The 15,012-nt window shown below is 35.5% G+C and overlaps 1 protein-coding gene across 9 annotated transcripts in view; it reads right to left on the bottom strand.

Moving 5' to 3' along the window:
- The window catches only part of SDCCAG8 (serologically defined colon cancer antigen 8), a 106,695-nt gene that overhangs the window by 32,601 nt on the left and 59,082 nt on the right, over positions 1–15,012 (bottom strand). For 6 of the 9 annotated variants that reach the window (XM_027657324.1, XM_027657321.1, XM_027657320.1 and 3 more), the window contains exons 15-16: positions 13,223–13,331; positions 7,320–7,451 (exon numbers count right to left, since the gene is read on the bottom strand). In XM_027657324.1, the coding sequence (XP_027513125.1) occupies positions 7,320–7,451; positions 13,223–13,331 (241 nt within the window). Of the gene's footprint in view, positions 1–7,319; positions 7,452–12,527; positions 13,126–13,222; positions 13,332–15,012 lie in introns of those variants that run through there. The other 3 variants (XM_027657327.1, XM_027657329.1, XM_027657328.1) reach the window with 2 other exon arrangements.

Here is a 15,012-nt window from a genome sequence, read left to right as displayed (position 1 = left end):
CAGTTTCTAAAAAAATAAAATTGTGGTGGCCAGCAAAGTGAACAGACACTCACTTCCCCTCTACACCTTCTCCTCACATTAACTATATTGTCATGCAGTTAAACCAAATGCAGCATTAACTAATCCTTAAAGAAGGTAATGCAGATAATTAACAGCCCATTAACATGACCATAAATGCACAAAAAAACCTACAATAAATTCTGAAAGAAAGAGAATATATAAGGACATAAAGGTAGATGGAACATGAGAAACTAAAATGTAAGTTAGAACAAGCAGATTCAGTCACATCTTTGACAGCTCATTCTTTGATAAAGGAAATGCAATAAATCTTACCTACATTAACTTCAGCAAAACATTAAATATCATACTCCATCAGCAATAGTTAAGTAAGCTGTTGTTGACAAGTAACTGACTAAAACAAAGCACACAGTCAACGGGAACAACTGAAGGGAAGGAAGAATTCTAAGTGTATTTCTTTGCATTTAAACAGATTTTTGAATATTCTGAATTATGACTCAGCACAAAAAAAAATAGGAGTGGGTTGATAAATTTAAGACATGCTATCAGCTTAGAGAAGGTCTGGGATACTGCACAGAAAGAAACAGATGACTCAGACAGTTGGAACGGCAGACACAGGATGAAATTTTATAGTACAAAGCCTTGCGCTGGGGACTTAATGCATTTGTAGTTCATAGCAAAAGTCTCTGCTGAAAACTTGAATTTACTTGCGAGCAAGAGATCCTGCACACACTTCTTGATGCAGCTGTCAAAAAGTGACTGTAGGATTTATCGGTCAAGGAATTTCTACTAAATATATTAATTCCATATATTCAAATATCCTTATCCAAGACCATGTAAGCAGTTTTGACTGCCCAGATTAAAAAATGATCAACAATCAGAACACTGAGGATGATGAAGAGCTATTGCAAAACTAACAAAAGTGGAAGGCTTCACAGAATCACAGAATATGCAGAGTTGGAAGGGACCCACAGGGATCATTAAGTCCAGGTCTTTACTTATAAACAGAAGTATTTGCACTACCAATGCAGATTCTTTTGAACAAAAGAACCACCTGTCCCAATTTTGGCTCAAAGACATGTAGGTACAAACCAAACAGAAATTAATTCAGACCAAAAATAAGAAGGATCCCAATGAGAAGATCGGTGCTGGCGGAAACAGTTGTCCAAATTGGAACAGTGAGGATTAATGATTTTTACAAAGGAGCTCAATACATTCTCAAAGAAATATATATGTATGTAAACTATATACAGACTTCTATTTAAAGGGAGAAGGGGAAAAATAGTTGAATAGATATATAGCAAATAGATGAATAGTGAACTGCAGAGGAAGAAGGAGAGAGAGATATTTAACATCCAGTTTCTATTCCAGAGCATTTAATTGTGTGCAAACACCCCAAAAATAAACAAAAGCCAATTACACTTTCAGACTCTTACAGGATTTTCAACATACATATGTATATGTGTATACACATTATCTGTTCATTATTTCCTAATAGCACTTCTCTGGAGTATCCATTTCTCAATGTAGAACATGAGCATTATATAAAAATAAAAAATTAAGTCACAGTGATAACCCCAAATTCTGGATGAGCTGAGAGTTTTATCTGCCTGAACTGCAATGCTGACACACTGACAAAAAATCCTTTTACAAACTCCTTGCGTGAAAGGCTATACAAAAACGTATGTCTCCAGTTGTTACAGCTATCCCATTAGAGCAAAACCACACCAAAGATACATGGGTATGAGTAATGATGCTCAGGAAAAAGTGAAGCATAATGCTCTTTACACATTGAGACAATGTGAATATCTTTATATCTTTAATATCAAAGATGTTATGGATATTACGTATGTTAATCTCTATTTTTAATATAGAAATGAATACATTTTTAACTAAAAAGCCATAATACAGTGCATTTTTATTTTATAATTGCATTTCAAACTAGATGATCAGTCTAGTAAAACTATAGTAACAATTGCCTCACTGTTACTTTAAAAAAATACACTATCAGCAGAAAAAGGAAGACAATATATTCAACTGAGAATGAACTGGATTGGAAAAAAAATAAAGGTCTTTCAGGTCATGACCTAACCTGAGTTCTTCTATCCATCATTATTTCTTGAAAACACATACACACAAAATACCACAGCTTTAGACAGAAAATGTAAAATTTCAAATGCAACTTGACTGCTCCGGTTATCAAGAAATAATTTTAATCAATTGTTCTACTGAAGATTTGCCAAGAAATCAAAAATTTCTATTCAGAAGTGTAATAGTGACAGCAAACTAGCTATTGTGATTTTACATATCAGTTACTTGAAAATGCTGGTGCATTCTCATTCTCTGTCTCAATTCTCACAGATATGTGCTCTCTCATGCATACATGATCTTGCATACACTATTACTTAAGAAGAAAACAAAACAAAAAAATAAACCTAATAGTGGCAAAAAGCCTTTAAAATCCTTGTCAAACTGAATATTGCATTTTCACTCCTTGAGTGGTCCATTTAAAAATCCATTTTAGCTACTCTTCCAGATAAGCTTATCCATAAGAATCATACATTTCGCCATAGGTAGAAAACAAATATAATTTGTCACATGTTGTGCTATACAGACATTTCTGCACAGTTGCTGCACTACACTAGAATGTCTGAAGGGGAAGACACCCCAGGTAGTTGGCTGCAGACATATCTCAGCAACATGGCACGTAGTTACAATTTGACACATATAGTCTTTATAAATCCAATGTCTATGAAGTCAAACAAATCTCCTTCTTATTTATAGTAACAGGCGAGAGCAGATCTCTGCCGTCTTGTTACACAGATGGTTGTAACATTTTTATAGTTAACTTACAACCACTGATGCCTAAGGAATAGACACACATCTGCCCCAAACTGCCAGTCCTGTAGGCTCTTCTTTTTAACTTTAGCCAGCAAAAATACAGTTGAAATACATCTAACAGCTACCACAACAAAAAACCCCATACAAATTTGCATAAAATGTATTATTGTTAATGTTACACAGATTGAACAGCGATCACACACCTTACAGCAAAAATAACAGTAATACCAACTCTAATCACCAAAACGGAGAAAATTCATAGCTCCAAATTCCATGTGCTGAACTTAGTTTGAAAAAAAAATCATTAGAAGCTTCCAAAGACATGTTCTATTAAAAAGATTTCAAAAGAGACTTCCACTTCAAATAAACTACTATCCAAATGGTTTTTTTTTTTCCTTTATCTGCTTGATAAAAAGTAAAGGCATGGCCAGCTCATCTTGAAAAAATGAAAGAAATTGCCTAAGATTTTCTTTGCCTGCTTGAAGATACTACTCCATATTTGCTGTATTTCCACATATCACCTGGGTCTTTAACAGGAAACATACACGGGAAAGAGCTAAGCTATATTTAATTAAATGCTTCCCATTTTAGACACTGGCTGTCCACAGAAAAAATTCTCTAAATAGCTGACTCACAATCAAATGCCTGCTTTGCGAGAAGAATAGATGCAGACAAGTTAATTGAACATGGTAACTACAGGAGTTAAGTTCAGTGGGAGCTTAAATAGCTTGATGAAATCCTGACCCATGGCAGCTTGGGCAAATCATGGCTAGGCTTCGCAAATGAAGATTTGGGAAGGGCTCTACCCACGTTTGTTTGTTGCACTTGGGCAAATAATACTTATTTATAAATACATTCCAGCAGTAATAAGATCTAGGCAGATTCTTGTCTTTTTCTTCTTACTCCCCAAATTGGGAGAGAAAAGAGCTCATGAGAAAGTGGATCTGCATTTACAGAACTGGTCTAACTACAGAAGTGTAAACACATGCCTGGGAATTCAGTCTGAAACCAGATTAAGGAGAGAATGAACTTACTTTATGTGTACAGTTACACAGTTCATTTGGTTTTGAATTTTCCCTTGTCTGGAATCTATTCACTTTATGTGGAGTGGAGCACCAAAAAAACCATCTTTTATTTTTACTTCATCTTCTTTTTACTCTTGGCTAGTTTCTATCATTACAGCTACCTTATAAAAAAATTCTGTACTTTCTGCAACCTGCTAATTTCTACTATGAACTCGAGTCTACAGAATGGGAATTTGAAGAATTTAATAACAGGATTTGCTGTGACGTTGAACATTTCTACAACAGACTCTTTGCTACATAACAGACAAGAATTTATTTCACCAGGATTCAGATCCATAGTCACACATGATGACCACTTTCAGTGACTCATAGGTGACTCTATGACACGTTAATAAATACTTTGGAGATGATCTACTTAGTTAAACAAATCATCGCCTAAAATGATAAAGGGGATAGCTGCAAAATCCATATAAAAACAATAAAAAAACTAATGTAAAACCCCCATACATGTATCTAAACAAAGATCCAGAGTGTTGCTAGGTTAAAAACATTAAATGGACATCTTTTTATGAGCTCCACTGCACTCTTAACATGTCACCCTAGTCCTGCAACCTATACATCTTTCAATTCAAGTTTGCCTCAGTAGCATGTGACAGCTGTATCATTTAAGATGGACATCTACTTCTTTTAATGCCATATTTCACTAAGGAAAAACACACTGAAAGGGTTGGAAATTTCCATTACATTGAAAAGGCTGATTCAATATCCTCTTTAATGACTGCAATCTCTTTCTTTAAAACTTGTTTATATAATTTTGGACTGTATTCATTTGCAGCATGTATTTATACCGAAAGATAGGAAAGGTAGTAAAAGAGTTATCTTGTTCACTTTCAGGAATGCAACTATTATGACTGCCAAAACAGTGTTTTTCTCCAAAAGAAATTCTGACTGATCAATTAGATCTTGCTTCTTCCACAAAATAGTTATATCAGGGCCTATCATATTCTCCTTGGAGAACACAAGTATTGAGAAAGATTTCTTCTTCAACAAATACAACAATTCCTCATTATTCAAATGTAAATGTTAGGTCCCAAGTTTAGCCAAAATCATTTTGATACAAAAAACTTTCTAAAGAGAGTCAGAATAACAGCAGCTAGAAAATTAGGTAGGAATGCACTTTGTGGGCCTGTGTTGCTAAAAGATCAGTTATTTGCAGCTGCATTCAAAGGGGAAATGTGTTAACATGTTAATAGTATTTTACTGTGATTATTAGTATCTGAGTGATGGATGAAAATCTGAGGCAAAATACATTATAATTATTATTACTTGTTGTTCTGCTTTTACTGAGTAGCATAGTCAGATCTCTATTTTCAAAACTGGATGTTTTTATTTGGTGGAAGTCTTTCAACATAAATATAAGAAACTGGGAGATTTATTTGTTGTAGTAGTTATACCTTCTCCTTTTCTTCACCTACATCTGTAAACTTCATAACTAACTTACAGCATTTGGGAATTGATCCTGAAAATCTATTACAGTTTTCACATGGAAATTAAAATTAAATTACACTGATTTTTTAAAGTAGTTTATTATATCAGTCTTGTCACTTATTACCTGGATTTTCAATTAATACAGTGGAAGATCACAATTAAAAATACGTTAAAAGAGCCCTCTCTTAAAATGTTGGTAAAGTATACTGCTCATGTTTCAAATAATTGATAATTTCTTGCATATTTACCTATTCTAAAATATTAAATAAGACAAATGCTATTACTGTCCTGTTTTCTCTCCTTGTTGTCAGCAAAACAGCAGCAGAAGGTAAGGCATTGCCTGCAGCATGACCACTCGGCTTTCAAACCACTTTTCTTTTCTGGATTAATGCTTTAAGTCTTTTCTAGTGTATAAATCATTGCTGCTGCAGCAAAGAATAAGCAACATTTTCCAGTAGATCAATTTTATTTGGTTCTGACAGAGGAAAGATTTTCTCAAAAACTTACGAAGCAGTCTTAAATTCAAGTGGATACTAATAATTCTACAGAAGAACAGCTAGGAGGAAAAAGAGGGGGGGGAAGTTTTTTTTTTTCTCCTGGAAGTAGCCTTCACTCCTCATTCCTCCATATGGTAAGAATCCACCACGAGTAAAGAAACCGAAAGGAAGGTGAGATAAAAGGAAAAATTAAACGGTCACACAGATTAGGGACACAGTTGCAGCATTTTGAATTACTTTGTTCTTCGAGATATAAACGAGGATGACAATCCAGGGTTACAGAAGAACAAGATGAGGAACAGACAGAAATCTGAACAGGAAGAGGAAAGAAGGGGGTCTGGGCGACTGAAATGGACGCATGAAGTGCTTGCAAGGAAGAAGCTTACACAGACAGAGAATAAAGGGATAGCAGCAAAAAAAGAAAAAAAATAAAAATCAATACTTTAAAAAAAAGGAGCATAAAGGACTGCCTGCTTCAATGCATGCAAGCTCTGTTCCTATCAGTAGGTCAGTGATCAAAAAAGGAAACAATCTTTCACAGTAAGGACTGTCTAGTCTAAATGAAGTTAAACTGCATTTTGCCTCTCAGTACTGACAAGAGGTAGCCTGGCTGGCTGGATTTGCAGAGTTGCTGCTCAGCCTCCTCCTCACTTCATCCTCTACCTCCACAAGCATGCTTAAGCACTTTCAGTGCCTGTTATACTAAATGTAGAGTGGAAAACAGAACAAGAGAGCATACATGAAGTTCCTGGAACAAAAAGGAAAAGAATCCACAGTGATCTTTGAGGACATCTAATCCATATCACAGCACAAGGCATTATCAGTCTGGACACTCTGGACAGAAGAGTCAATTGATATTGGTGGAAATATTTCATACTAGTCTTGCTGCAGCTGCTTTCAGCTCTTCCTGAGGAAGTCATTGCTTGTCTGAAAGGCTAGCGGTGCCTGGAAGTTGTTAGCATTTCTCTGGTTACTGAGATCTTCACTAAGATTTGTCTGTTTATGCAAGTTAAATGATGGTAAACCTCAAAAATACAACTATTACATGGCATAATTGAATCCACATCTGTACTCTACATTTGTATCACTGAATAACCTCCTCTGTCTTTCCTCCCCACCTCCCCCCTATTCCCTCCCCTTTTTTTTTTGATATGGTAAGACTATTCATCCAAGTTAGAGCAGAGAACAGCCGAAGCAGCCCACACACATATGCACTAGGCTTAAATTCTTTGGAAGACTATGTTGTTCAAGCTTTCCTTTTATTTATCTAAAATGGCACAAGCAAAAGATGTTATAAAAAAACTTGACAGAATGCTTGGGGAGGGAGAAGGAATGGTCATTTTCATAAGGAAAATGACTTTCACACAACCTAGTGTCATTTTTATGTTTACACAACACAACCATTACAGTTGAGCATATCACATACCGACAGATTAACAGGACCTCCTACCTTGACTTCATCCTCTCATGCATTCTCCCATGCTGGATACACTGTTGGTCCAATTCATCATTCCGTTTCTGCATCTTCTCCAATCTGCCATGAAGATACTCTTTTTCCTGACTAAGCTGGTTGACTTCAGATCTACAGAAGTAAAACAAAGCGATGATGGATGTTGTCAGATTTCATCCTGCAGCGTGCCATCAATATGTGGCTTCAGCATTTATAAAATTTCATACATGTATATGTAATGCATAAACAAGCTATTACTAGAATGTACAGAAACAAAACTCTGTTTCAGAAAATCTTGAGACAAAAGAACATGATGCTGAAGGGTATCTGGTAAATATGCCAATGGCAATCACTCAGTCATAGGTTGGCTAAGCTAATTTCAGCCTCATTTAAACAGGCATGTCACTTGGCATTATGCATGATGTTAAATAAGATCAATAAATGTAAATTCATACTTGTTAAGCAAGAATTTGGCTAGCACTTTGAAAACACATTTCAATTTCTTTATTAGCAAAAGCTAACATTTAGTTTAAAAAAACATCTACTAAAAACTTCAGCCTTTACTCCACTGCACAGGTCGAACTCTAAATAGTGGTACTGTTTCAGTAACTTTATTTAACCTCATATGCCCAAAACACATTACACATATTTAAAAAAAACCCCAACAAAAACCCCAACAAAAACAAAACCCCACAAACCCTTCCAGCCTCTGCCCCCCCCCACCCCCAAGAAAAAGAAACAAAAAAAACCCCAAAAACCAGAGCCACATTAAGAGGAAAATTAACAAAACCTTAAGAAACAAGGGACAAATCATACAGGCACACACTAACCTACATAAAACTCAGCACAGTCTTTAAGAATATTAGTCACTTCTAAGCAATTCTTATTCATCACGGGTGAGCAAAGACACCAGGTCCATGAATGACCTGGGACTGCTACTTGCTACATCTCTAACCATCAGCCCATGGAGAACCAGGCATGAGTTGTTTCTTAATATCAGGAAAAGAGCTCAGATTAAATTGTGATAAAATATACATTACGTACTTGTACAATTTTAACTCTTTGGAAAAGGTTAATGAGAACATGTCAGAATCTGCAATACCATCAAAAAGTACGAATCAAAAGCAAACAAATTTGATTTATGGCATCTGCCACTCCAGATCTTGAGATTAAAAAGCTTCAGATATATCTTTAAATCATAAACTTAAATATGCTGTAATTACAGCAGAAAGATACTTTACCTTCCTGGCTGTTATAGAATGCAACAACAACTGACATTCTGAAAAATACAACAAAGTGCAGGGGGGAAGGAATACTCCTCCCTCAAAATCATGTTGTTACATTGACAAGTCAAATCTAGAAATGACAACATAATCTTTTCATGTTTAAATAGAGAACAATGCATGGTATCATGTGTGAATCCAAAAGAACTTAGCAAGGGAAACTTTGGACAAAGACTGTATGTAATTAAATTTAGATAGGGAGTTACAGCTCTGTTAAGGAACATCACAGATGAATACATCAGAATTGTGCTGATATATCTGTACATCAAACTTCAGCACCCAGGAGTTTCCTGGATAGGTACACAGAACAGTGGGTAGGATGTTATGGAAAGGTAGCAGAAATCGAATTTGTACACTGGTCATTTAACAGAAATACTAGTAACTTAAATGTCAGCATTAACGAAGCACTGCCAACTGGACCAACTGTTATCACACAATGTGAATGCAGTCTGTACTTGATACTGATACTGTAAGACAGACAATTAGTGGATAAAAGCAAAGGTCCACTGCAGAGCAGCTCAACAGAGACCTGATGTGACAAAACCCAACCAAGTTGTAACAGGGACTGAGTTCAATACTGCATTCCTTTTTTTATCAGCAAAATTCAGTAACTGAATTTGCCATGTAGGAATACTGTAAATCACCATGGTTTTAGGGTTTTCCAATTGGGGGATCCTGCTTCTTTTTCTCTATTTATATGTGATTGTCTCATTCATGGAAACAGCAGAAGCAGCTTTCAATGTGATAGAAGTCCCTATAGTTTTACAAGGACTTATTCATCCCCATCATATTTGAAGGTGCCTGAAGTCTTTCTGGAAAGATCGAGGAATTCAAATCAACCAAAACTAAAATGCTACTGAATATTACAATTAATGAAACAAAAGTAACATGAGTAGCATAATCTGTAAAATACAGCCATAAATGCCTGATGCTTTGAACCATGATATTAGTGTTGTCTACTCCTAAAACATCTCTTGTAATTACAGTTGAACTCAGAGAAAAAAAAAAAAGCAGCCTATTAAGACATTATTTACACAATGCCTTTTCCATGTCAATATCTAAGAGTCTCACCACCAAGATTCAAATGTTAAATGACACTGAAGTTTTGAAGGACAGCACATATGAAGGGCAGAATGCCTATTAAGGTCAGTGTTAAAAGGTTCACATGCGTCAGAGATGAAGAGAGAACACCAGTCCCAGCGCAATACTGCACACCAAGAGTCTTCACCATCACTTGTCAAAGTTTCCCTCTACATCTTTAAATATACTTTTCATCCACTTCAGTTTCCAAAGACAGAACAGCTAATTCTGTGTGATATTTAAATAACCTGACAAATTGTTGGGGTAAAAAAACCACCACAACTCCCCCCCCCCCTCCAAAACCAACCACATTGTAATAAGCCTGATGCCTGTACTGAATGGGATAGCACATTTATACAGGAGACAGGGGCAGGACCAGTTCTATGTAAATGCTTCTGAATTACTCTGCTCCCACGGTGTCACAGCAGGGGTGCAAGAGAGAGAGGAACAAGAATCAAAGTACACAATGCTGAGCTTCAGAGATAGCCCACTCATAACGCCAGGGACAGAGACAAGTTAGAAATATCTATGTGCTAAGCACTATGTCGGATGGATTCAGCACAACTAAAGGACACAGCACGGATGTGCTGATGGTGCTCCACAAGACCTACTCTGAGTTTAACAGTCTGAGCAGTAAGATGTGGTGGAGTTAGTAGAAACTGAAGCATGCAGACATTTGGAGTGCTGCCATCTAGGCTGAACCCTGCATGAAGGTGCACTTCTGCAGACTCAGGCTGGCCCTACAAGTCATGCAGTCATGTATCTTGTGTGTGCCTCAGAGATCTGATAGACTTAGAAGACCTGTATGAAGTCAATATTATTTTGACTGCACTGAGCAAAGCTACATCACCACATGAAAATGAAATATAAAATGCATGCTTGTAATTAAATGCATAATAGATTTTGCCAAATCTCATTTATTTGTCAGTATATTAAGAATAATTGATGTGGGGCAGGAGCAACAACAAAATCCCCTCTATTCTTCTGGATCCATTCAACTACCTCAACTACCTATTTAAAAAGCAATTTAAGGTTTTATTTACCATCCCCACTGGAAGAGTCTTGGAAGAAAAACCAAACAAACTTCTCCAAAACACTCAAATACAAGAAGCAAAAAAATGCACAAACGTTAAATAGTCACAATTCAAAGTCAGTCTTAGGATATTTTTAGGATGTGTTAGTTTTTGAACACTAAAGTAGCAATCCTGCCTTTACTCCTTTGAGCTACCTTTTGCATTGCAGTGCTTTTTAAACACTCCCTTTTCCTGCTCTTAAAACCAATTCTTTACTTGTACGGAAATTAAATACACGCTCTAAAATATTTTCTGCTGATGCAGTACTGTTGCATATAATTTTAACGATTGAACCTTCAGACAGACTGTTTCCCATCTTCATACAGCTACCTTCAACAAACATTTCACTCCTGGTATTGAGTGCAATGACTGCAGTCAACCAAACATGCAGAAAAATAGTTCAGCCGGGTATGTGTTCTTTACTTCAATTAAACTCACACAGTTGGATGCCTACTGTTGCCAAACCGGTAATATAATTTATACATTATAGTCCAAACAGTAAAACTATACTAAAAGTCATTTAACAATATTTATAACACCATAAAATACAGTGTTAAAATATATGAACTGCAATATGTACCAAAATTATAAAATTTGTTTCTCATCATCAGTGATTAAAACCAGGATCATTGCTCTAGCTTCAATACTCATAACCCTGGTGACAGATTAGAATTCAAATCTTAATGATCAATTTACAATTAACAAGATAGAAGTGAAACAAATTAAACCAACCATTATATATAACGAGACCCAATGGACTCCCATTGTTCCCCTTAATTACAAAACGCAAATCACAAATACACAGTGGGTAGTGTTGAGCATTAATCTACAACCTAGAAACTCAGACAGTGACAATCAGAGGAAAAAAAAAGAATAAAATAAGAGAGAAGAAATCAACAAAGGACTATATTTTTAAACATGCCTATGTACACGAAAATCTTAACAGACACTATCTTCTTTCTGCACAGCTTGAGGGGTTTATAATTCGTCTGACATTGTCTTTCTGAAACACTTCTGTATAGGGACTAGCTCACAAGAATGGTTCCAGCTTACATATAAACACAAACTTCAGTTTAGATTTCTCAGAAAACTCACATTAAATATAACAATATATGTGCCATTCGGATGCATCCCACTGAAATTGTGCAAATATGTAGTTGTCACAGATAGTTCTGAAATGTCTCTTATTACAAATGGGCACTTCTCATCAAAAGCAAAAATATTCAAATAAAACTTATTATTACATCTGTTATTAAAAGAGTTTGAGGGTACTGGTAGTATACCAGTTATTTCTTAAACCCACGGAAACTAAGGCACAAAGATTCTACAAGTATAGCAAGAAAATACACATCCAGGTCCAAAATTCAGGTTATGGTAAGGTCAAAAATATGTAAAAAAACCAAAAATGGAAAATATATTTTCCATGCAAATTGGGCACACTGCTGTTTTGTGATCTGCTTTTATTAATATACTTAAGAAATAAGTTATAAAATCTTCCCCAAATTACTATTTTTTTTTCCAGAAGACAAACCTACAGCATTCTGTCCCAGAATTGTAGTTTTACACTATATCCAGTGACAATGAGAACAAAGATTGCCTTTTGGAGAGGTGCTACTGAAAGATACATGCTGATCACGCACTTAAAACTTGGCCAAAGTAATTTTCTGCACCTGATCATATCATTCTCTGCAGTCATCTGTCTTAGACTCATTTCCCACCATCTCCAGTTCTACCTTCCTCTTCTCATTTTTACATTCTCTCTTTGTCCCTACCCATTTCTCCATTCTTGTTACTGACTGCAGCAGCTCCAATGAAGGCAAGTTCAAGCTATTTTAGGGCCACTTCTCAGAACGACTTTCATGTATTTCTCCTTACAGTTTCTTGCGTAAAATATACCACTTTCTGGAGATGCAAGAGGGCTCCTTTTCCCTTTTTCAGGTTCCTGACATAGTCAGCTAATGTTGCTAGGTGGAGAAACACTTGGCAATCTCTAGTATTTATTTTCAGAGAATAATGTGTTTTCACAGTATGTTTTCTGTCTTTCCTTCATCCTTTACAGTTACTAGTCTGTGACTGTGAGCTCTAGCAACAAAGTCTGTGTGCATTTTTATTGCTGGAATAATAATATGATTTGAATCTATTTAGATTTTGCATTACTTTAGCAGAAGAGCTCTGCTTTTTCAGAAGAAAAATTCTGTTTTCTTCTCTCTCAAGTACCCATCACAATATTTGCAAGGGAAGACTGCCTACAGTTCAGCAAGTTTCTCATTTCTTCCCCAAACACTCTGGATGGGATTCATCTCCCAGCTTCATCCACTTAAAGGGCCACTGCTTAATGGGCATATATTACATTGATATGATGTGTAATACCTGGAACAAAATGAATAATAATAAATATTAAAATACAAATAAAAAAATAAGGAAGAATGTCCTAATAAAAGGGGCAATTTAAGAAAAATATACTAACCTGTATTTTTCTGACATTTGTTCCAACTTCCTTGCCAACATACAACATTCTTCCTTCAATTTTGCTATGAATGTATTCTGGGAAGTCAGCAATGAATCCAATTCTTCTACTAGAAATCATAAAATTATGAAACTATGAAGTTACTTTCTAATTATATAAATTTATAGATAATTTAGAAACAATTTTATATATTCGTAATTTCTTTCTTCTAGATCCTTCTAGTTTTGAAATGTTTTTTAAACTTCAGCTACTTGGGTATGGAATCAAGACACCATCATTTATCAAATTAAAGCTCTATGTCATAATTAGCTGAAGTGTTAAAGCAATGTTGCCACTGAATCTGGTCTTGTAAGAGAAGAGTCACCATGAAGACTAGATATCTAATCTGGTAATTTTGCCTTTTAGCTAGAAGCTAATTGACATTTCCAGGAGGAATAAAATTGGCAAGCAACGCTTTAGCAGACTTTTGCTTGCTCAACTGGTGCAGAGGATACACTGACAACCCAAACTCATTTGAGTCTACAACTGTAGACTTATTCAGTATCTCCTTAAAAAAGCAGTTCTTTTATTTATCAGGTCTTGAGCTTATTATAATTAACGTAATTTCTTTTTCTTAAATGATAAGATATAGACTTATTCTCCAGTGACAGTTGGAGTGAAACCATTTTATAAATTAGTTTTTAGTTACTATGAATTTGGGCTGCACCAAAACTCATGACCTAGCATTCAGGCAACTTTATTCTTTCAAAAGGAAGATACTACAAAATGATGTTTCTTCAGTTTTACTTTTAAAATTGAAGAAAGCGAGACTATTCTTAACCAAATTCCTTGTAGGTGTGGAGGGTCATAATAACCAAAGGATTCTTTATACACATAATAAATGACTATAATTTTCAACTCCTTCTAATCCTACTAGAGACATAAAAAAACAAACCCAGATATAATGTTGTTTCATTTTTGTATACTGGGACAATTCATGCACCAGGAGGGTAAATTACATCTCTCTTGTGCAAAATTACACATGGTCATATGCAGATGTGCTGGCTAAAGGAGGGAAAGATGATTCTGAGAGCTCCTTTTCTTTTCTTACAGTGTAGACAGCAGCCATAATGAAGCTGTTTGCATTCCCTGAACACATGGAAAAGTCCTCTAGTACTGTGATAATGCTGAAAAAAAGGCATAAAATCAGACAGCAGATATAAACATGCCTGCTCCTCAGGTATTATCCAATGCTGCTTAGGATTAATATGTTACATGGTTTTCCTAAAGGCATTGCAGGACTGATGCGTACAAATGATACTTTATTAAATACATGAATATATCATGTTCCATAAGAGCTGAAGCTCCTCCTTCTTTCTATGCTCAGGGGTTAGAGATTTCCTCTCTAAAAAATCCCTTTTTAAAAAATTTTTGTTTTATTTATAATATTTACTTTTATTAATGTTGTTGGCAGAGTACTCTGCAATAACAAAAAGGCTTTTTTTTGTTTGTTTGGAAAACCCCTTTTTATTTCCAGATTAAAGTTAGAAGTTATTGATCGGCTAAGTCAACGCAATGAAGTCTCCTATTATGAGAACCTGAAGTATGCAAGGGATTAAACATCCTTCTTCTAGATTGAGGATGTGGGGGGGGCACATGGTAATGCTAAAAATGTTTGAGGCTGCAAAGATTAAATAAAGGAACATATCAATTTGGAGCCAGTGAATTACATCCAGCTGCGACAGTGAATTAAGAACCGATTAATGGCTAAAGCTTTTCTCCAGTTTGGATGCCGAAGCAAACTCATTAAG

The sequence above is a fragment of the Corapipo altera genome, unplaced genomic scaffold (genome assembly GCF_003945725.1).
Source record: "Corapipo altera isolate COAL_440 unplaced genomic scaffold, ASM394572v1 2c, whole genome shotgun sequence".
NCBI classification, from domain to species: Eukaryota; Metazoa; Chordata; class Aves; order Passeriformes; family Pipridae; genus Corapipo; species Corapipo altera.
Note: the sequence above shows the minus strand (reverse complement) of the source record. Positions and strands in the feature narration are given on the sequence as shown.